Source organism: Eumetopias jubatus, unplaced genomic scaffold (genome assembly GCF_037043125.1).
Source record: "Eumetopias jubatus isolate StellerSeaLion01/CBP00866 unplaced genomic scaffold, mEumJub1_p1.0 scaffold_1, whole genome shotgun sequence".
Taxonomy (NCBI): domain Eukaryota; kingdom Metazoa; phylum Chordata; class Mammalia; order Carnivora; family Otariidae; genus Eumetopias; species Eumetopias jubatus.
Window position 1 is genome coordinate 192,819,242 of NW_028274807.1, and position 21,366 is coordinate 192,840,607.

Here is a 21,366-nt window from a genome sequence, read left to right on the forward strand (position 1 = left end):
TAGAGATTACTTAAAAATAAAATCTTAAGGGGTGCCTGGGTGGCTCAGTCAAACATCTGCCTTCAGCTCAGGTCATGATTGCAGGGTCTTGGGATTGAGCCCTGCGTTGGGCTCCCTGCTCAGTGAGGAGACTGCTTCTCCCTCTCCCTCTGCCACTCCCCCTGCTTGAGTTCTCTCTTGTACATCTCTCTCAAATAAATAAATAAAATCTTTTAAAAATAAATAAATAAAATCTTAAAAATAAATAAATAATATTTTTAATTTATTTTTATTTTATTTATTTATTTATTTTTAAAGATTTTATTTATTTATTCATGAGAGACAGAGGGGGAGAGAGAGAAGCAGAGGGAGAAGCAGGCTCCCAAGGAGCAGGGAGCCCAATGTGGGACTTGATCCCAGGACCCTGGGATCATGACCTGAGCTGAAGGCAGACACTTAACGACTGAGCCACCCAGGCACCCTAAATTATATTTTTTAAAAAAGCTTCAGTCCCACATTTCTAATTGTTTGCTAGATATTTTCACTTTAATTAGTTAATGAATATACACAGATTTTGAAGTCAGACTGGAGTAAGGAGTTAGTCTCGGTTCACCACATACTAGCTACGTTGATACAGGCGTTCTGTAATTGCCTCAATTTTCCTTATCTATAAAATAGAGATAATAATAATACCCTACCTTTTAGAACTGTTATGAGAATTTAATATCTGTGAAGTGTTTATCACAATGTCTGGTATTTAGTACCTGCTGTATTTGTTAAGTAGAATAAAAGTATGATTTGAGCCTACCGTGTACAGTCTTCAGGGGCTCTTGGTAGGCCAGTCTCTCCTGAGTGATTGATATCCCTAAGCTTTCCCAGTTGGGACTTGGAATTTGAATTTACACAGTCCACACGATGGTGGAGATCCAAGCCACAGAATTGACATAAATGTCACTAATAGGTGTCAGCAAGGATGTAGAGTCCTCAGAACCCTCATACAGGATTGTCACTTTGGAAATATTTTGGAAGTTCCTGAAAATATTAAACTAGATTTGCTGTATGAGGTAGTGATCGGCAAATTCAGTGATTCTTGAGTATATTGAAGAGAATTAAATGCATATGTACACACAGAAAATTACAGTCTTTTTGTTTTGTGACATAAAAAATTTATATTCAAAAGTTACTTGATTAATCTTTCTCCCTTCAGTATAGTGATATTATTCATGTGCAGTACAGTTAGCTTCATTTGTTGTTGGTTCGGGGGTTCTTTTGTATTTCATTTTAGAATTTTCCCTTCATCCTTGTTGATTGTAATTTTATTATATTTTGAGCACATAAACTATTAATATGAATCCAGAAGTAAATCCTGTACAAAAGGTCTGCTCAGAGAAGTGTCAGCATCTGCTGTTCTTCATCCCCTTTCCATGGGCCAAAAGATTGCTTTTTAAAAATGAAAATAATTTTAAAATTAAACTAATTTTGAGATAAATGTAGATTTACATGCAGTTATATTTTTTAAAAGATTTTATTTATTTGAGAGAGAGCACAAGGGAGGGGGGAGGGTTGAGAGAGAAGCAGACTTCCCTCTGAGCAGGGAGCCCAATGTGGGATTCCATCCCAGGAATCTGGGATCACGACCTGAGCTGAAGACAGACGGGTAACCGACTGAGCCACCCAGGCACCCTTCACATGCAGTTATAAGAAATGATACAGTGGGGCGCCTGGCTGGCTCAGTAGGTGGAGCGTGCAACTCTTAATTTGGGGTTGTGGGTTTGAGCCCCATGTTGGATGTAGAGATTACTTAAAATAAAAATCTTAATAAAAAAAAGAAAAGAAATAATACAGTGATCCTGTGTACTCTTTTTTTAATTTAATTTTATTAGGTTATGTCACCATATGGTACATCATTAGTTTTTGATGTAGTGTTCCATGATTCATTGTTTGTGCCTAACACCCAGTGCTCCATGCAATACGTGCCCTTCCTAATACCCATCACCGGGCTAACCCATCCCCCCACCCCCCTCCCCTCTAGAACCCTCAGTTTGTTTCTCAGAGTCCATAGTCTCTCATGGTTCGTCCCTCCCTCTGATTCCCCCCTTTCATTTTTCCCTTCCTTCTCCTAATGTCCTCCATGCTATTCCTTATGTTCTACAGGTAAGTGAAACCGTATGATAATTGACTTTCCCTGCTTGACTTATTTCACTTAGCATAATCTCCTCCAGTCCCATCCATGTTGATGTAAAAGTTGGGTATTCATCCTTTCTGATGGCTGAGTAATATTCCATTGTACATATGGACCACATCTTCTTTATCCATTCATCTGTTGAAGGGCATCTTGGCTCTTTCCACAGTTTGGCTATCGCGGACATTGCTGCTATGAACATTGGGGTGCATATATCCCTTGTTTTCACTACATCTGTGTCTTTGGGGTAAATACCCAGTAGTGCAATTGCTGGGTCATAGGGTAGCTCTATTTTTAATTTTTTGAGGAAACTCCACATTGTTTTCCAAAGTGGCTGTACCAACTTGCATTCCCACCAACAGTGTAAGAGGGTTCCCCTTTCTCCACAAACTCTCCAACATTTGTTGTTTCTTGCCTTGTCAATTTTTGCCATTCTAACTGGTGTGAGGTGGTATCTCAATATGGTTTTGATTTGAATTTCCCCGATGGCTAATGATGATGAACATTTTTTCATGTGTGTGTTAGCCATTTGTATGTATTCTTTTGAGAAGTGTCCGTTCATGTCTTCTGCCCATTTTTTGACTTGATTATTTGTTTTTTGGGTGTTGAGTTTGAGAAGTTCTTTATAGATCTTGGATATCAGCCCTTTGTCTGTAGTGTCATTTGCAAATATCTTCTCCCATTTTGTGGGTTGCCTCTTTGTTTTGTTGACTGTTTCCTCTGCTGTGCAGAAGCTTTTTATCTTGATGAAGTCCCAAAAGTTCATTTTTGCTTTTGTTTTGAAGCAAAAATGAAATTTTGGGACTTCATTTTGTTTTTTGTTTCACTTCCCCTTGGAAATGTATCTTGAAAGAAGTTGCTGTGGCCAATGTCAAAGAGGCCTATGTTCTCCTCTAGGATTTTGATGGCTTCCTGTCTCACATTAAGGTCTTTCATCCACTTTGAGTTTATCTTTGTGTATGGTGTTAGAGAATGGTCGAGTTTCATTCTTCTGTATATAGCTGTCCAATTTTCCCAGCACCATTTATTGAAGAGATTGTCTTTTTTCCATTGCACATTTTTTCCTGCTTTGTCAAAGATTATTTGACCATAGAGTTGAGGGTCCATATCTGGGCATTCTATTCTGTTCCATTGGTCTATATGTCTGTTTTTGTGCCAGTACCATGCTGTCTTGGTGATCATTGCTTTGTAATATAGCTTGAAATCGGGCAGCGTAATGCCCCCAGCTTTCTTTTTCTTTTTCAACATTTCCTTGGCAATTTAGGGTCTTTTCTGATTCCATACAAATTTTAGGATTGTTTGTTCCAGCACTTTGAATAATGTCATTGGAATTTTGATTGGGATGGCACTGATAGTATAGGTTGCTCTGGGCAGCATAAACATTTTAACGATGTTTGTTCTTCCAATCCATGAGCATGGAATATTTCTCCATCTTTTTGTGTCTTCTTCAATTCCTTTCATGAGTGTTCTGTAGTTCCTAGAGTATAGATCCTTTACCTCTTTGGTTAGGTTTATTATTATACCTTTGGTTAGGTATATTTTATCTTTTGGTTTTTGGTGCTATTATAGATAGAATTGATTCTCTAATTTCTCTTTCTACAGTTGCATTGTTAGTGTATAAGAAAGCAACTGATTTCTGTGCGTTGAAATTTTATCCTGCTACATTACTGAATTGCTGTATGAGTTCTAGTAATTTGGGGGTGGAATCTTTTGGATTTTCCACATAAAGTATCATGTCATCTGTGAAAAGAAGGGAGTTTGACTTCTTCTTTGCCAATTTGAATACCTTTTATTTATTTTTGTTGTCTGATTGCTGTTGCTAGGACTTCTTGTACTATGTTGAACAATAGTGGCGAGAGTGGGCATCCTTGACGTGTTCCTGATCTTAAGGGAAAGGCTCTCAGCTTTTCCCCATTGAGGATGATATTTGCTATGGGTGTTTCATAGATGGATTTTATGAAATTGAGGAATGTTCCCTCTATCCCTATACTCTGAAGAGTTTTAATCAGGAAAGGATGCTGTATTTTGTCACATGCTTTTTCTGCATCAATTGAGAGGACCATATGGTTCTTCTCTCTCCTCTTATTAATGTGTTCCATCTCGTTGATTGATTTGCGAATGTTGAACCACCCTTGCATCCCGGAGATAAATCCCACTTGGTTGTGGTGGATGATCCTTTTAATGTATTGTTGGATCCTATTAGCTAGGATTTTGTTGAGAATTTTGGAATCCATAGTCATCAGGTATATCGGTCTGACATTCTCCTTTCTGATGGGGTCTTTGCCTGGTTTGGGGATTAAGGTAATGCTGGCCTCATAGAATAAGTCTGGAAGCTTTCCTTCTGTTTCTATTTTTTGAAACAGCTTCAGGAGAATAGGTATTATTTCTTCTTTGAATGTTTGGTAGAATTCCCCAGGGAATCCATCAGGCCCTGGGCTCTTTTTTTGGGGGGGAAGTTTTTGATCACTCGTTCAATCTCGTTACTGGTTATTAGCCTATTTAGGTTGTCAATTTCTGCCTGTTTCAGTCTGGGTAGTTTATAGATTTCCAGGAAGGCATCCATTTCTTCCATGTTGCTTAATTTATTGGCATATAGTTGTTGATAATAATTTCTAATAATTATTTCTATTTCCTTGGTTTTAGTCATGATCTCTCCCTTTTCATTCATAATTTTATTAATTTGGGTCCTTTCTCTTTTCTTTTGGATAAGTCTGGCCAGTAGTTTATCAATCTTATTAATTCTTTCACAGAACAAACTTCTAGTTTCGTTGATCTGATTCACTGTGTTTCTGGTTTCTAATTCATTGATCTCTGCTCTAATCTTAATTATTTCTCTTCTACTGCATGGCTTAGGCATCATTTGTTGCTTTTTCTCCAGTTATTTAAGGTGTAAAGTTAGTTGGTGAATTTGGGATTTTTTTTTATTTTTTTGAGTGAGGCTTGGGTGGCTATGTATTTCCCCCTTAAGACCACCTTTGCAGTATCCCATAGGTTTTGGACTGATGTGTTTTCATTCTCATTGGTTTCCATGAATTGTTTAAATTCTTCTTTGATTTCCTGGTTGACCCAAACATTCTTGAGCAGAGTGGTCTTTAGCCTCCAAGTGTTTGAACTTCTTCCAAATTTTTTCTTGTGATTGAGTTCCAGTTTTAAAGCATTATGGTCTGAGAATATGCAGGGAATAATCTCAATCTTTTGGTATCATTTGAGACCCGATTTGTGACCCAGTATGTGGTCACATACATACACATTCTGGAGAAAGTTCCATGTGTGCTTGAGAAGAATGAATATTCTCTTGTTTTAGAGTGGAATGTTCTGTATATATCTATGAGGTCTATCTGGTCCAGTGTGTCATTCAAAGCTCTTGCTTCTTTGTTGATTTTCTGCTTAGATGATCTGTCTATTGCTGAGAGTGGAGTATTGAGGTCTCCTACAATTAACGTATTTTTATCAATATGACTCTTTATTTTGGTTAACAGTTGGCTTATGTAGTTGGCTGCTACCATGTTGGGAGTGTAGATATTTACAATTGTTAGATCTTCTTGTTGGATAGACCCTTTAAGAATGATATAGTGTCCTTCTGTGTCTCTAACTACAGTCTTTAGCTTAAAATCTAATTTGTCTGATATAAGGATTGCTACCCCAGCTTTCTTTTGAGGTCCGTTGGCATGGAAGATGGATCTCCATCCCTTCACTTTCAGTCTGGATGTATCTTTAGATTCAAAATGAGTCTCTTGTAGGCAGCATATGGATGGGTCCTGTCTTTTTATCCAGTCTGCAACCCTATGCCGTTTTATGGGAGCATTTAGGCTGTTCACATTGAGAGTGATTATTGAAAGATATGAATTTATTGTCATTATGTTGCCTGTGAAGTCCTTGTTTCTATAGATTGTCTCTGTAAATTTCTGTTCTATATCACTCTTAGGGTCTTTCTCCTTTTATAGAACCTTAATATTTCTTGCAGGGCCGGCTTAGTGGTCATATATTCTTTTAGTTTCTGCCAGTCAAGCTCTGCATCTCTCCATCTATTCTAAATGACAGCCTTGCCAGATGAAGTATTCTTGGCTGCATGTTCTTCTCGTTTAGTACCCTGAATATGTCTTGTCAGGCCTTTCTGGCTTGCCAGGTCTCTGTGGATAGGTCTGACATTATTCTGATGTTCCCCCCTCTGTACATAAGGAATCTCTTCCCCCTAACTGCCCTTAAGATGGTTTCCTTAGTTCTAAGATTTGCGAGTTTTAATATTACATGCCAGGGCATTGGCCTGTTTTCCTTGATCTCGGGAGGGGTCCTCTCTGCCTCTAGGACGCGAATGTTTGTTTCATTCCCCAGATTAGGGAAGTTCTCAGCTACGATTTGCTCAAATATATCTTCTAGTCCTTTCTCTCTCTCCACTCCCTCAGGGATTCCAATAATTCTGACATTGGAACGTTTCATGGTGTCACTTATTTATCTAATTCTGTTTTCATGGATTTTGAGTAGTTTCTCCCTGGCCTCCTCTTTTTCCTTCTTTTCTATCAATTGGTCTTCTAGATCACTAATTCGTTCTTCTGCCTTGTTTACCTTAGCTGTTAGAGTATCTAAATTAGATTGGATCTCATGATAGCATTTTTAAGTTCTGCCAGTTCAGCTTTCATTTCTGCCCTTAGAGACTCTATGTTGCCATTAATCAATTTCTCCATTCTAGCTATTGTCTTCATAACTGTTACCCTGAAGTCCATTTCCGAAATCTTGGTTATATTTGTATCCATTTGTAAATCTGTGGCAGAAGTCACAGTCTCTGAGTCTTTCCTATTTTGGGGGTTTCTCCTCCTAGTCATTCTGTTGAGGGGTGGTTGAGGGAATGTACAAAGTCCAGATTACTGACCACAACCCAAGCAAGTTGCACCTGTTTTATAGGGAACCTTGGGGTTGTCGGCCTCTTGTTCTCCCAGCCTGTCTTCTGGGGGAGGGGCCTGCTGTGCTGTTACTCAGGCAACCCTCTTTGGGCAGAGTTGCCCTGCCCCCTGTGGGGGGATGGGCTCAGTGAAAACCGGTTTTTTGGGGCTTTTGTTTTCTGGTGGCTTTCCCTGAGGGCTTTCCGTGTCTTTTCCAAGAGTCAGAGCAGAAGAGGTCGTTTCCAACCCTCTGCCTCAGAGCAGAGAGATTGCCGTGTGTTCTTCAGTGAGCTCTCCAAGCCACACTATCTCCATTTCTGTCTGTGCTGCTATAAACTGCAGCGTCCTCGGTTGTGCACCCCTCAGCAGCGCTCCCAGTCCTTGCCTCCATGTCAGGGCACATTTCTGCCCTTTGTGCTTCTAAAACCGCCAGCCGCCCCCAGTTCTCACGTGTGGCCCCACCGCTCTGGGTTTCAGTTGGGGGGCTGCCCTAAAGTCCTTTCCTGTCACTGCCAGTCTGTAAGTCTGTGCCCCATCCCCAGAGTGGGAGGCTTTCGCAAACTGGCAGTGCAGGATCTCGAAGGCTCCCTCCCCCTTCCATTTATCTTCTGATATCTGCCCGCGGAATCATGGCTTCTTGCTTCATACCTCGAAAACAACCACCTGCAATATTCTATTTGTAGAGATCCAGATCTGTCTTCTTACATCTCGGGTTGATTTCTTTCGTGGGTGTTCAGAGTGGTCTGGTGGATATCCAGCTCTATTCAGGGGACCGTTTGGAAGACAGTCCCCTACTCCTGTGCCATCTTTTCCCAAGTCCTGATCCTGTGTACTCTTTACCCAGTTTCCTCAATGGTGACATCTTGGAAACCTCTACAATAGTATGAGATCACAACCAGGATATGGATGTTGATACAGTCAAAACAGGAACACTTGCATCACTACAAGGATTCCCATGCTGCCCTTTGCAGCCATATCCACTCTTTCTTTCCCTTCCCTACCCTCTCCTTAACCTTTGACAACCACTAATCCAGTCTCTATTTCTGTAATTTCATTATTTCAAGAATGAAATCATATAGCACATAAATTTTTTTTAAAAAAAGATTTCTTTATTTTAGAGAGCAAGTATGCATGAGCAGGGGGATGGGCGGGGTGGGGTAAAGGGAAATAATCTCAAACAGACTCCCCTGCTCAGTGGAGAGTCTGTCTCAGGGGCTTGCTTGATCCTGAAATCATGACCTGAGCTGAAATCAAGAGTCTGACCCTTAACCAACTGAGCCACCCAGGTGCCCCACATTTGCATATAACTTTTAAGGATTGACTTTTTTTCACCCAGCTTCATTCTCTGGGGATTCATCCAAGTTGTGTGTGTCAGTAGGTTGTTCCTTTTCATTGCTGAAAAGTATTTCATGATATTGATGTACTCTAGGGCATCTGGGTTATTTCTAGTTCCTAGCTATTATGAATACAACTGCTATACACAGGCCTGTACAGGTTTTTGTGTGAACATAAGTTTTCATTTCTGGGATAAATGCCCAGGAGTGCAATTGCTGGGTCATGTGGTAGTTGCTTGTTTATTTTTTTTTAAAGTAGCTGCCAAACTTTCCCAGAATGGGTGTATCATCTTACATTCATTTCAGTATTACTGAAAAATTTTTAAACTAAAAAAATGAAAATAATACATGATTATTACAGAATTTTAAACAAATAAGAGTATAAAGAAGAAAAATATCAGCCATAACCACACCTGGAAGTAACATTATGTCCATATATTTTCTGGCTTTTCATATATTTTTTAAAAATATATACATCTTGGGGCACCTGGGTGGCTCAGTCATTAAGTGTCTGCCTTTGGCTCAGGTCATGATCCCAGGGTCCTGGGATCGAGCCCCATATCGGGCTCCCAGCTCCATGGGAAGCCTGCTTCTCCCTCTCCCTCTGCTCCTGCTTGTGTTCCCTCTCTTGCTGTGCATGTGTGTCTCTCTCTGCCAAATAAATAAATAAAATCTTTAAAAATATATACATCTTGATCTAGATTTGATGTTTCTTTGGGACAAAAATGTTTCATACTTCTTTGTCTCTTACAGTTCCCTGCCCAACATAAATCTCAAATTTAGGGATTTAATATAGGTATCTTTTCATTAACTATTTGTTTTCAGTCATTTTGGAATACAATAAGAAGTTTAGAATTTTGAAAATAGATGGTATAAACCCAATTTCATTTTCTCGTAGAATTATACTGTGTTTCTTACCTATAATTTACAAGAAGTTGCACACAAACACAAAACTATATAGGCAGGTCCCATGTATCCTTCACTCAGTTTCTCCAGTGGTAACATTTTGCATTACTGTAGTACAATATCAAAACCAGGAAATTCACAGAGCTTATTCAGATTTCACCAGTTTTTTTTCTTCTTTTTTAAAGATTTTATTTATTTATTTGAGATGGTGGGGAAGGGCAGAGAGAAACTCAAGCAGACTCCATGCTGAGCACAGAGCCGCTGCAGGGTGACATCCCAACGACCCTGAGATCAGGACCTGAGATGAAACCAGGAGTTGGATGCTTAACCAACTTCCACCCAGGCACCTGCAGATTTCACCAGTTTTATATGCACTCGTGTGTGTGTGTGTGTGTGTGTGTGTGTGTGTTTAGTTTCATATTTTTAACAATGAATACTTATGTGTTAATTCATGTGTTACTTATTTTTTCTTAGTTTTGTTTGACTCAATATGTTTGCCTGTTTTTCAACCTTTCAGTAACAAATCCAAAATTTTGGAAAAGCGCCTACGATATTTAAATGACCACTTCACATACAACTTATATTGTAATATATGCCGATCACTGTTTGAGAAGGACAAGCTGCTGTTTTCCTTTATGTTATGTGCCAATCTTCTTCTGTAAGTTACTTGATTTTTTTTTATTTGCTTTAAAAAACTTGCCTGGGAAAACTAATTGATGAGGAAGGCTTCTCACAGAAGGATATCATATTTCTGCTCTGTTTAAGTCATGATTTTACTTGTACTTTACTTGTAGAGAACTACAATAGTATTGGTGTTTTGATATTTAATAGATTTTTAAAATGTGGGTCACACATAAAAGTCCACACAATATTCATATATACTTCAATGAATTCTTATAAAGCAAAAATTATGTAGCTACCAACCAGGTCAAGAAATAGAGCCTTTTCAGAGTACCTGGCTGGCTCAGCTGGTAGAACATGCAACTCTTGATGTCAGAGTTGTGAGTTCACTTAAAAAAAAAAAAAAAAGAAATAGAGCCTTTTCAAATTGGTTTCTTTCATTTAATAATATGCACTTAAGGTCTTTCCATGTTTTTTCATGGGTTGATAGCTCATTTCTTTTTAGAACTAAGTAATATCCCATTCTCTGGCTGTATCACAGTTTATTCACCTACTGAAAGACATTTAGGTTGCTTCCAAGTTTTGAATATTATGAATAAAACTGCTATAAACATTTGAGTGTAAGTTTTTATATGCATATAACTTTTCAGCTCATTTGATTAAATACCTAAGAGTGTGATTGCTGGATCATGTGGTAAGAGTATGTTTAGTTTTGTAAAAAACCTGTCTTCCAAAGTAGCTACACCATTTTTCATTCCACTAGCAATGAGTAAGAGTTCCTGTTGCTCTGCATCCTTGTCAGCATTTGGTCTTGTCAGTGTTCTGGATTTTGACCATTCTAACAGATGTGTAGTGTTATCTCATTTTAATTTGCAATTTGCTAATGACACATACATAATGTTGAGAAATTTTCATATGCTAATTTGCCATCTTTATATCTTCTTTGGTGTTGGGTCTTTGGGCCACTTTTGAATCAGTTTAATTGTTCATTTTTCATTGTTGAGTTAGATGATAGTCCTTCAACAGATATGCCTTTTGCAAATATTTTCTCCCAGTCTGTGGCTTGCCTTTTCATTCTTTTGACAGTGTCTTTTTAAATTTTAATGAAGTCCAGCTTATCAGTTCTTTCTTTCATGGCTTATGGTGTTATATCTAAAAAATCATTAACATATCTAAGGTCACCTAGATTTTCTCCTATGTAATCTAGGAATTTTATAGTTTTGCATTTTGCATTTAGGTGTATGATCCATTTTGAGTTAATTTTTGTGAAGAGTCTCTGTCTAGATTTTTTTTTTTTTGCATGTGAATATCCAGTTGTTCCAGCACCGTTTGTTGAAAAGACTATCCATTATACTGCCTTTGTTTCTTTGTCAAAGATCAGCTGTATTTATATGGGTGTATTTCTGGATTCTTTATTCTGTATCACTGATCTATATTTGTTCTTTTGTAGTATTGACTTAATTAGCTTTATAGTAAGTCTCAAAGTCAGGTAGTGTCAGTCCTTTGTTCTTCTTAAATATTGTGTTGGCTATTCTGGGTCTTTTGCATCTTCATATAAGGTGAACTTTATAGAAAATCCACAAAATTCTTTTTTTTTTTAATATTTGTTTATTTGAGAGAGAGAGCAAGAGCAGGGGGAGTGGCAGAAGGAGAAGCAGGCTCCCCGTTAAGCAGGGAGCCCGATGCAGGCCTCAATCCCAGGACTCTGGGACCATGACCCAAGTGGAAGGCAGATGCCCATCTGACTGAGTCACCCAGGTGCCCTGAAAATCCACAGAATTCGGTTCCATTGATCTATTTGTCTATCTTTTTTTTTTTTTTTACCAGTACAACACTGTCTTCATTACTGTAGCTTTATCATAAGTCTTGAAGTCCAGTAATGTCAGTTTTCTAGTTGTGTTCTTCTCCTTCAATATTGTGTTGCCTGTTCTTGGTCTTTTGCCCCTCCATATAAACGTTAGAATCAGTTTGTCAATTATACACAAAATAACTTGCTGGCATTTTGAATTATAGATCAAATTGGGAAGAACTGACACCCTGACAGTATTGATTCTTCCTATTCATGAACATGGTATATCTCTTCATTTATTTAATTCTTCTTTGATTTCTTTCATCACATTTTTTTAGTTTTTCTCATATAGATCTTGTACATGATTTGTTAGATTTATACCTAAGTATTTCACTTTTTTGGGTGCCAATGCAAATGGTATCATGTTTTTAATTTCAAATTCCACTTGTTTGTCATTGATATATAGAAAAGTGACTGACTTTTGTATGTTGACATTGTATCCTGCAACCTTGCTGTAATTGCCTATTAGTTTTAGGAGTTTTTTTTTTACCAATTCTTTCAGATTTTCGGATTTCCTATGTAGACAATTATGTCATCTCAAACAAAGATAAATTAATTTTTTTTCTAATCTATACATTTTTAAATTTCTTTTCCTTATTACACTAGCCAGGACTTTCAGTATGATGTTGACAAGTGATGAAAAGAGACATCCTTGTTTTGTTCTTGATCTTAGTGGGTAATTTTCTGGTTTCTCACTTTCAAGTATGATGTTAGCCATCGGATTTTTTGTGAATGTTCTTTATCAAGCTGAGGACGTTCTCCTTTACTTAGTTTGCTGAAAATTTTGATCATGAAAGTGTATTGGATTTTGTCAAATGAATTTTCTGCATCTACTGATATGATCATGTGCTTTTTCTTCTTTAGTTTATTGATGTGATAGATTACATTAATTGTTTTTTGAATGTTGAAACAGCCTTACATACCTGAGATAAATATCACTTTGTTGTGGTGTGTTATTCTTTTTATACATCGTTTGATTCAATTTGCTGATATTTTGTTGAGAATTTTGTATCCATGTTCTTGAGAGATACTGATTCGTAGTCTTCTTATACTATCTCTGTCTAGTTTGGGTATTAGGGTAATACTGAATTTATAGAATAATTAGGGAAATATTCCTTCTGCTATTTTCTGGAAGAGATTGTAAGGAATTTGTAGAATTTCTTCTTATAAGTTTCATAGAATTCTCCAGAACCCATCTTAGTGTGGTGCTTTCTGTTTTGGAAGGTTATTAATTATTGATTCAGTTTCTTTAATAGATATAGTTATGGACTGCATAGATGGGCCCTGCATTCATATGTTGATATGCTAACTTCCAGTGTGACTGTATTTAGAGATGAGACCTATAAGGAAGTAATCAGGTTAAATAAGCTCAGAAAGGTATGGTCCTGATCTGATAGAATTAATGTCCTTAAAAAAAGAGAGCTACCGAGTGCTCTCTCTCTCCATATGCACACAGAAAAAGGCCATGTGAGGACACAGTAAGAAGGTGGCTGTCTACAGGTGAGGAAAAGAGGTCTCATCAGAAACCAAAATCAGCCAGAACCTTGATCCAAACTTTTAGCCTCCAGAACTCTGAGAAAACAAATTTGCATTATTTATGCAACCCAGCCTATCGTATTTTGTTAAGGCAGCACAAGTACAATAACAGAAAGTCTATTCAGATTATCTGTTTCCCCTTGTGTGAATCTTGGCAGATTGTGTCTCCCAATGAATTGATCTGTTTCAGCTAGATTATCAAATTTGAGGACGTAAAGTTCCTAATATTGTTTTATTATCTTTTTTTTTTAAGATTATTTATTTGAGTGAGTGAGAGAGATCACGAGCAGGGGGGAAGAGTAGAGGGAGAAGCAGACTCACCACTGAGCCAGGATCCCGATGTGGGACTAGACCCCAGGACCCTGGGATCATGGCCTGAGCAGAAGGCAGACGCTTAAATGACTGAGCAACCCAGGCGCCCATTTTATTATCTTTTTAATGTCAATGGAATTAGTAGTGATGGCCCTTCTTTCATTTCTGATATTTGTAATTTGTGTCTTCTTTCTTTATTTCCTTAGTTGCCCTGGGTAGAAGTTAACCAATTTTATTGATCTTTTCGGGGCACCTGGGTGGCTCAGTCGTTAAGCGTCTGCCTTCGGCTCAGGTCATGATCCCGGGCTCCCGGGATCGAACCCCACATCAGGCTCCCTGCTCAGCAGGAAGCCTGCTTCTCCCTCTCCCACTGCCCCTGCTTGTGTTCCTGCTCTCGCTGTGTCTCTCTCTGTCAAATAAATAAATAAAATCTTTAAAAAAATTTTTATTGATCTTTTCAAAGAACCAGATTTCAGTTTTATTGATATTGATATTCCCCCGACCTGGAGATCATGACCTGAGTGGGAGGCAGACACTAAGTGACTGAGCCACCCAAGTGCTCCTAATTTCATGAATTTCTTCTCTGATTTTTATCATTTCTTCACTTCCACTTGCTTTAGATTTGATTTGATCTTTTTCTAATGTCTTAAGGTGGAAGTCTAGATGATTGATTTTAGATCCAATAAATGCATTCAGGGTTATACATTTTCCTCTGAGCATTACTTTTGCTGCATCTCACAAATTTGGATAAGTTGTGTTTTCATTTTTATTTAATTCTAAGTATTTGTTTCTTTTGAGACTTCTTTGACCCATACATTACTTAGAATTGTGTTGTTTAATTGCCAAGTATTTGGGGGGTTTTCCGGCTATCTCTCTGTTACTGATTTCTGGTTTAATTCTATTTTAGTCAGAGAGAATACTTTATATGATTTCTCTTCTTTTAAATTTGTTAAGGTGTGTTTTATGGCCCAGAATGTGTTCTGTCTTGGTGAATGTTCCATATGAGGTTGAGAAGAATGTGTATTTTGTTGTTATTTGATAAAGTATCCTATAGATGTCAATTGTATTCAATTGATGTATTCAACTGATGGTGCTATTTAGTTCAAGTGTGTCTTTACTGATTTTCTGCTGCTGGATCTGTCCATTACTATAATAATGGATTAGTCTATTTTTTCTCGTCTATCAGATTTTCTGTCATATATTTTTACATTCTCTTGTAAGGTACATTAACAATTGCTGTGTCTTTTGGGAGAATTAACCCCTTTATCATTACATGATGGCCCCGTTTATCCCTGATAATTTTCCTTGCTCTAAAGTCATCTATTTCTGAAGTTAATATAGCTATTCCAGCTTTATTTCTATTAATGTTAGCATGGTATTTCTTTCTCCATCCCTCTTCTTTTAATCTATCTCTGTTTTCATAGTTAAAATGGTTTTTTTTGTAGACAACATATAGTTAGGTCTCATTTTTTGTATCCACTCTGACCATCTATGTCTTTTTTTCTTTTTAAGATTTTATTTATTTATTTGGCAGAGAGAGAGACACAGCGAGAGAGGGAACACAAGCAGGGGGAGCAGGAGAGGGAGAAGCAGGCCACCTGCCGAGGAGGGAGCCCGATGCGGGGCTCGATCCCAGGACCCTGGGGCACGACTGAGCCACCCAGGCGCCCCCCATCTATGTCTTTTAATTGATGTATTGAAACCAATGATATTTAAAGTGATTATTTATATAAATGGATTAATAGCTACCATATATGTTACTGTTTTCTATTCACTGCCATTGTTCTTTTTTGTTTGTTTGTTTCTCATTTTTTACAAGTTAAAATTGGTATGTAACATTATATAAGTTTTAGATGTACAACATTAAAATTCAACATCTGTATTTATTACAAAGTGATCACTCCAAAAATCTAGTTGCCATCCATCACCATGCATTTGACCCCCTTCACCCATTTCACCCACTAACAATTCCCTTCCCTCTGGTAACTAACAATCGGTTCTTCATGTCTATGAGTTTGTTTTTGTTTTTGCTTATTTATTTATTTATTTATTTAAAGATTTTATTTATTTATTTGACAGAGAGAGACACAGTGAGAGAGGGAACACAAGCAGGGGGAGTGGGAGAGGGAGAAGCAGGCTTCCTGCTGAGCTGGGAGCCCGATGCGGGGCTGGATCCCAGGATCCTGGGATCATGACCTGAGCCGAAGGCAGATGCTTAACGACTGAGCCACCCAGGCGCCCCTGCTTATTTATTTTTAGATTCCACATATGAGTGAAATTATACTGTTTTTGTCTTTCTCCTTCTGACTTATTTCACTTAACATAATACCCTCAAGGTCCATTCCTATTGTCACAAGTGACAAGATTTCGATTTTTTTTTAAATGTCTGAGCAGTATTCTATTGTTTATATAGACCACATCTTCTTTATCCATTTATCCATCAGCTGACATTTAGGTTGTTGCCATATCTTGGCTATTGTAAATAATGCTGCTATGAACATTGGGGTGCATATATCATTTCAAATGAGAGTTTTCCTATTCTTTGGATAAATACCAGAAGTGAAATAGCTGGATTGTATTGTAATTCGATTAATAACTTTTTGAGGAATCTCTATCCTATTTTCCATAGTGTCCATACCAATTTATATTCCACTAACAGGGTACAAGAATTCCCTTTTTCCACATTCTCTTAAACACTTATTTCTTGTCTTTTTATTATAGTCAATCTAACTAGTGTGAAGTGATATCTTATTGTGGTTTTGATTTGCATTTTGCATTCGCCTAATAATTAGTGATTTTTAAAAAGATTTTGTCTGTTTATTTTAGAGAGAGAGAGCATGAGCAGGGGGAGCAGCAAAGGGAGAGGAAGAGGGAATCTCAAGCAGATTCCCCGATGAGTGCAGAGCCTGAGGCAGGGCTCAGTCCCAGGACCCTGACATCATGACCTAAGCCAAAATCAAGAGTTGGACACTTAACCAACTGAGCCACCCAGGTGCCCCTAATTAGTGATGTTGAACATCTTTTCATGTGCCTGTTGGCCATCTGTACTTCTTCTTTGGAAAAATGTCCATTCAGATCCTAAGCCCATTTTTAAATCAAGTTGTTTGCTTTTTGTTGTTAAGTTGTATGAGTTCTTTGTATATTTTGGATATTAACTCCGTGTCAGATATGTGATTTATAAATATCTTCTCCCATTCAGTAGGTTGTCTTTTCATTTTGATGATGGTTTCTTTCACTGTTTAGAAACTCTAGTCTGATATAGTCCCATTTGTTTATTTTTGCTTTTGTTTCCCTTGCCTTTGGAGTCATATCTACAAAAATATAGCTAAGACTGATGTCAAGAAGCTTACCACCTATGTTTTCTTTTAGGAGTTTTATGGTTTCAGGTATTATGTTCAGGTCTTTAATCCATTTTGAATTAATTTCTGTGTATAGTGTAAGATAGTCGTCTAGTTTCATTCTTTTGCATGTGGCTGTCCAGTTTTCCCAGCACCATTCACTGAGGAGACTGTCCTTTCTTCATTATGTGTTCTTCCCCTTTTGTCATAAATTAATTGTATATATGTGTGGGGGGGTATATTTATTTATGGGCTCTTTATATATATTTCTGTTCTCTCAATTCTATTCTATTGATCTGTGTGTCTGTCTTTATGCCAGTACCATACTATTTTGATTACTATAGCTTTGTAATATCATTTGACATCAGGGAACATAATACCTTCAGCTTTGTTGTTCTTCCTCAAGATCACTTTGGCTATTTGGGATCTTTTGTGATTCCATACAAATTTTTGAATTAGTTGTTATAGCTCTGTGAAAAATGCTGTTGGAATTTTGATAGGGATTACATTCAATCTGTTAATTGCTTTGGGTGGTATGGACATTTTAACAATATTGATTCCTCCAATCTATGAGCATAGAATATCTTTCTATTTATTTGTGTCTTCAGTTTCCTGTATCAGTGTTTTATAGTTTTCAGTGGACAGGTCTTTCACCTCCTTGATTAAATTTATTCCAGGTATTTTATTCTTTTGGTGTAATTGTAAATGGGATTGTTTTCTTAAGTTCTCTTTTTAATAGTTCTTTATCAGTGTATAGACATGCCACTGATTTCTATAGATTGATACTGTATCCTGCACTTCTACTGTATTTATTAGGTCTAACAGTGTTTTTCTCAGTTCCAACAAAGTTTTTAGAATTTTCTATATAAAGTATCTGCAAATAGTGACAGTTTCACTTCTTTCCATTTTGGGCGCCTTTTATTTCTTTTTCTTGCTTAATTTCTGTGGCTGGAACTTCCAGTATTATGTTGAATAAAGGTGTGCAGAGTGGGCATCCTTGTCTTGTTCCTGATCTTAGAGGAAAAGCTTTCACCATTGAGTATGTTAACTGTGGGTTTATCATATACAGCCTTTATTATGTTGAGGTATCTTCCTTCTGTACCCACTTTGTTGAGAGTTTTTAACATAAATGGATGTTGACTTTTGTTAGATGCTTTTTCCGCATCTGTTGAGATGATTATGTGATTTTTATCTTTAAATTTGTTAATGTGGTGTATCACCTTGATTGACTTGTGGATGTTGAATCATCCTTGGATCTCTGAAATAAATCCCACTTGATTATAGTGCATGATTCTTTTAATGTGTTGTTGCATTTGGTTTGCTATATTTTGTTGAGTATTTTTGCATTTATGTTCATTAAAGATATTGGCCTGTAATTTTCTTTTTTTGTGGTGTCCTTGTCTGGTTTTGGTATCAGGGTAATGCTGCCCTCATAAAATGAGTTTGGAAGTGTTTTCTTCTCTTAAGTTTTTTTTTTTTTAAAGATTTTATTTATTTGTTAGAGCATGAGTGGGGATGGGGTCGGAGGGGCAGAGGCAGAGGGAGAAGCACATTCCTCGTTGAGCAGGGAGCCTAACACAGGCTTGATCCCAGGACTTTGGGATATTGGCCTGAGCCAAAGGCAGACACTTAACTGACTGAACCACCCAGGCACCCCTCCTCTTAAGTTGTTGGTTAGTCTAGCTAAAGGTTTTTCAAGTTTGTTTATCTTTTCAAAGAACCACCTCTCAATTTTACTGATCTTTTTTATTTACTTATTTTTAGTCTTGATTTATTTGCACTCTGATCTTTGTTACTTTTTTTCCTTCTACTAACTTTAGGCTCATTTATTCTTTTTCTAGTTCCTTTGGGTTTAAAGTTAGGTTATTTGAGGTTTTCTTGTTTCTTGAGGTAGGCTTTATTGCTGTGATCTTCCCTCTTAGAACCACTTTTGCTGCACTGCATAGATTTTGGTGTGTCATATTTCTGTTTTCATTTGTCTTCATATATTTTTAAATTTCTTCTTTGATATCTTTGATGACCCATTGGTTTAGTAGCATGTTGCTTAATCTCCACATTTTTGTGGTTTTTCCAGTTTTCTTTTTGTAGTTGATTTCTTGTTTTATTGCCATTGTGGTCAAAGAAGATGCTTAATATAATCTCAGTCTTGGGGTGCCTGGGTGGCTCAGTCATTTCAGTGTCCAACTCTTGGTTTTTGTTCAGGTTATGATCTCAGGGTTGTGAGATTGACCCTGCATCAGGCTCCACACTCAGCAGAGAGTCTGCTTGAGATTCTCCCTCCCTTTTCCTATGCCCCTCCCCTGCTCATGCTCTCTTGGTCTCTCTCTCTCTCTCTCTCTCTAAAATAAATACATAAATATTATAATCTCAATCTTCTTGAATTTATTGTGGCCTAACCATGTGATCTGTCATGGAGAATGTTCCAAGTGCGTTTGAAAAGAATGTGTATTCTGCCTTTGGCTGGGATTTTCTGCATGTGTCTACTAAGTCCATTTGGTCTAATGTGTCATTTAAGGTCACTGTTTCCTTATTGATTTTCTGTCTGGCTGCTCTATCCATTGGTGTAAGTGGGCGTATTAAAGTGCCCTACTATTATTGTATTGCTGTCAAGTTCTCCCTTTAGGTCTGTTAATATTTGCTTTATATATTTGGTGCTCCTACATTGGGTACATATATATTTACAAACGTTGTGTCTTCTTGCTGGATTGACCCCTTTATCGTTATGTAATTCCCTTCTTGGTATTTTATCATAGTCTTTGTTTTAAAGTCTATTTTGTCTGATATGAGTATAGCTACACAAGCTTTCTTTTCATTTCTATTTGCATGGGCTATCTTTTCCTATCCCTTCATTTTCAGTCTGTGTGTATCCTTACTTCTAAACTGAGTCTCTTGTAGGCAGCATAGAGATGGGTGCTTTTTTTTAATCCACTCAGCCATTTCATGTCTTTTGATTGGCGAGTTTATCTGCATTTAAAGTAATTAATAATAAGCATTACTTACTGCCATTTTGTAATTGTTTTCTGCCTGTTTTTAGTCCCTCTGTTCTTTCTTCTCTTTTCTCTCTTCTCTTGTGGTATGATGGCTTTCTCTAGTTTTTGTGTTTAGGTTCTTCTCAGTTTCTTTGTGGTATTTACCAGAAGTTTTTTTCTTTGTGGTTACTGTGAGGTTCACATATAACATCCTGTGTTTATAATAGTTTGTTTTAAGATGAGAACAGCTTCAATTTGAACACATTCCAAACTATCTTTTTACTACACCCCCATTTTATATTTTTGATGTCACATTTTACATATTTATGTTTTATGCATCCCTTAACTATTGTAGTTTTAGTTAATTTTATTACTTTTGTCTTTTAACCTTCATACTTGCTTTAGAAGTGATTGAATCTACTATGTTTACTCTTTACCTTTTCCAGTGAGATTTTTACTTTTGTATGTTTTATGTTATTAATTAGTGCCTTCTCTTATCAGCTCAAAAAAAGTCTTTTTAATATTTCTTGTAAGGCCAGTTTAGTGATGATAAACATCTTTAGTTTTTGTTTACCTGGAAAACTTCCCTTTTTCCCAGGTTTATTAGGTAATTATTATGCAATTGGATGATTGTAAGAATACAGTTAGATGATTTTAATACATTTATACAATTGTGCAACCATCACCAAAATCCAGTTTTAGAACACTTCCATCATCTCAGAGTTTCCTTGCTTGTGCCTACTTAGTCAATTCCTATTCCTATTCCCAGCCCCAGGTAATCACTGGTCTGCTTTCTGTCTCCATAACTATTCCTTTTCTTTTTCTTTTTTTAAAGATTTTATTTATTTATTTGAGAGAGAGAGAATGAGAGATAGAGAGCACGAGAGGGAAGAGGGTCAGAGGGAGAAGCAGACTCCCTGCTGAGCAGGGAGCCCGATGTGGGACTCGATCCCGGGACTCTAGGATCATGACCTGAGCCGAAGGCAGTCGCTTAACCAACTGAGCCACCCAGGCACCCCTGATAACTATTCCTTTTCTAGAAATTTTATAAATGAGACATTTTAAGGCCTAGAATGTGATCTATCTCTGCAAATGTTCTATATGCCATTGAAAAGAATCTGTATTTTGCTGTTTTTGAATGGAATGCTCTACAAATGTCAAGTAGGTCAAGCTAGTCTATATACTATTATCCTTATTGATTTTCTGTGTACTTGTTCAAGCGATTTTTGAGAGAGGTTTGAAATCTCTTAGCTATGGAGATTGCTTCTGACAGTTCTATCAATGTTTGTTTGTGTTTTGATGCTCTGTTATTAGATGTGTAAGTGTTTAGGACTATTATGACCTCTTAATGAATTGACTTGACTTTTTTTTTTTTTTTAATCCCTGGTCTATCCTTTGTTCTGAAATCTATTTTGTATAATCCTATTACAGACCCCAGCTTTCTTTTGAATAGTGTTAGGATG

At 37.2% G+C, this 21,366-nt stretch overlaps 1 protein-coding gene across 1 annotated transcript in view; it reads left to right on the plus strand.

Annotated features, from left to right (window-relative positions):
• DNAH12 (dynein axonemal heavy chain 12) overlaps positions 1-21,366 on the plus strand; it is a 235,191-nt gene that overhangs the window by 182,811 nt on the left and 31,014 nt on the right. The window contains exon 59 of the mRNA XM_028110416.2: positions 9,796-9,936. Coding sequence (XP_027966217.2) covers positions 9,796-9,936 — 141 coding nt within the window. The remainder of the gene's footprint in view (positions 1-9,795; positions 9,937-21,366) is intronic.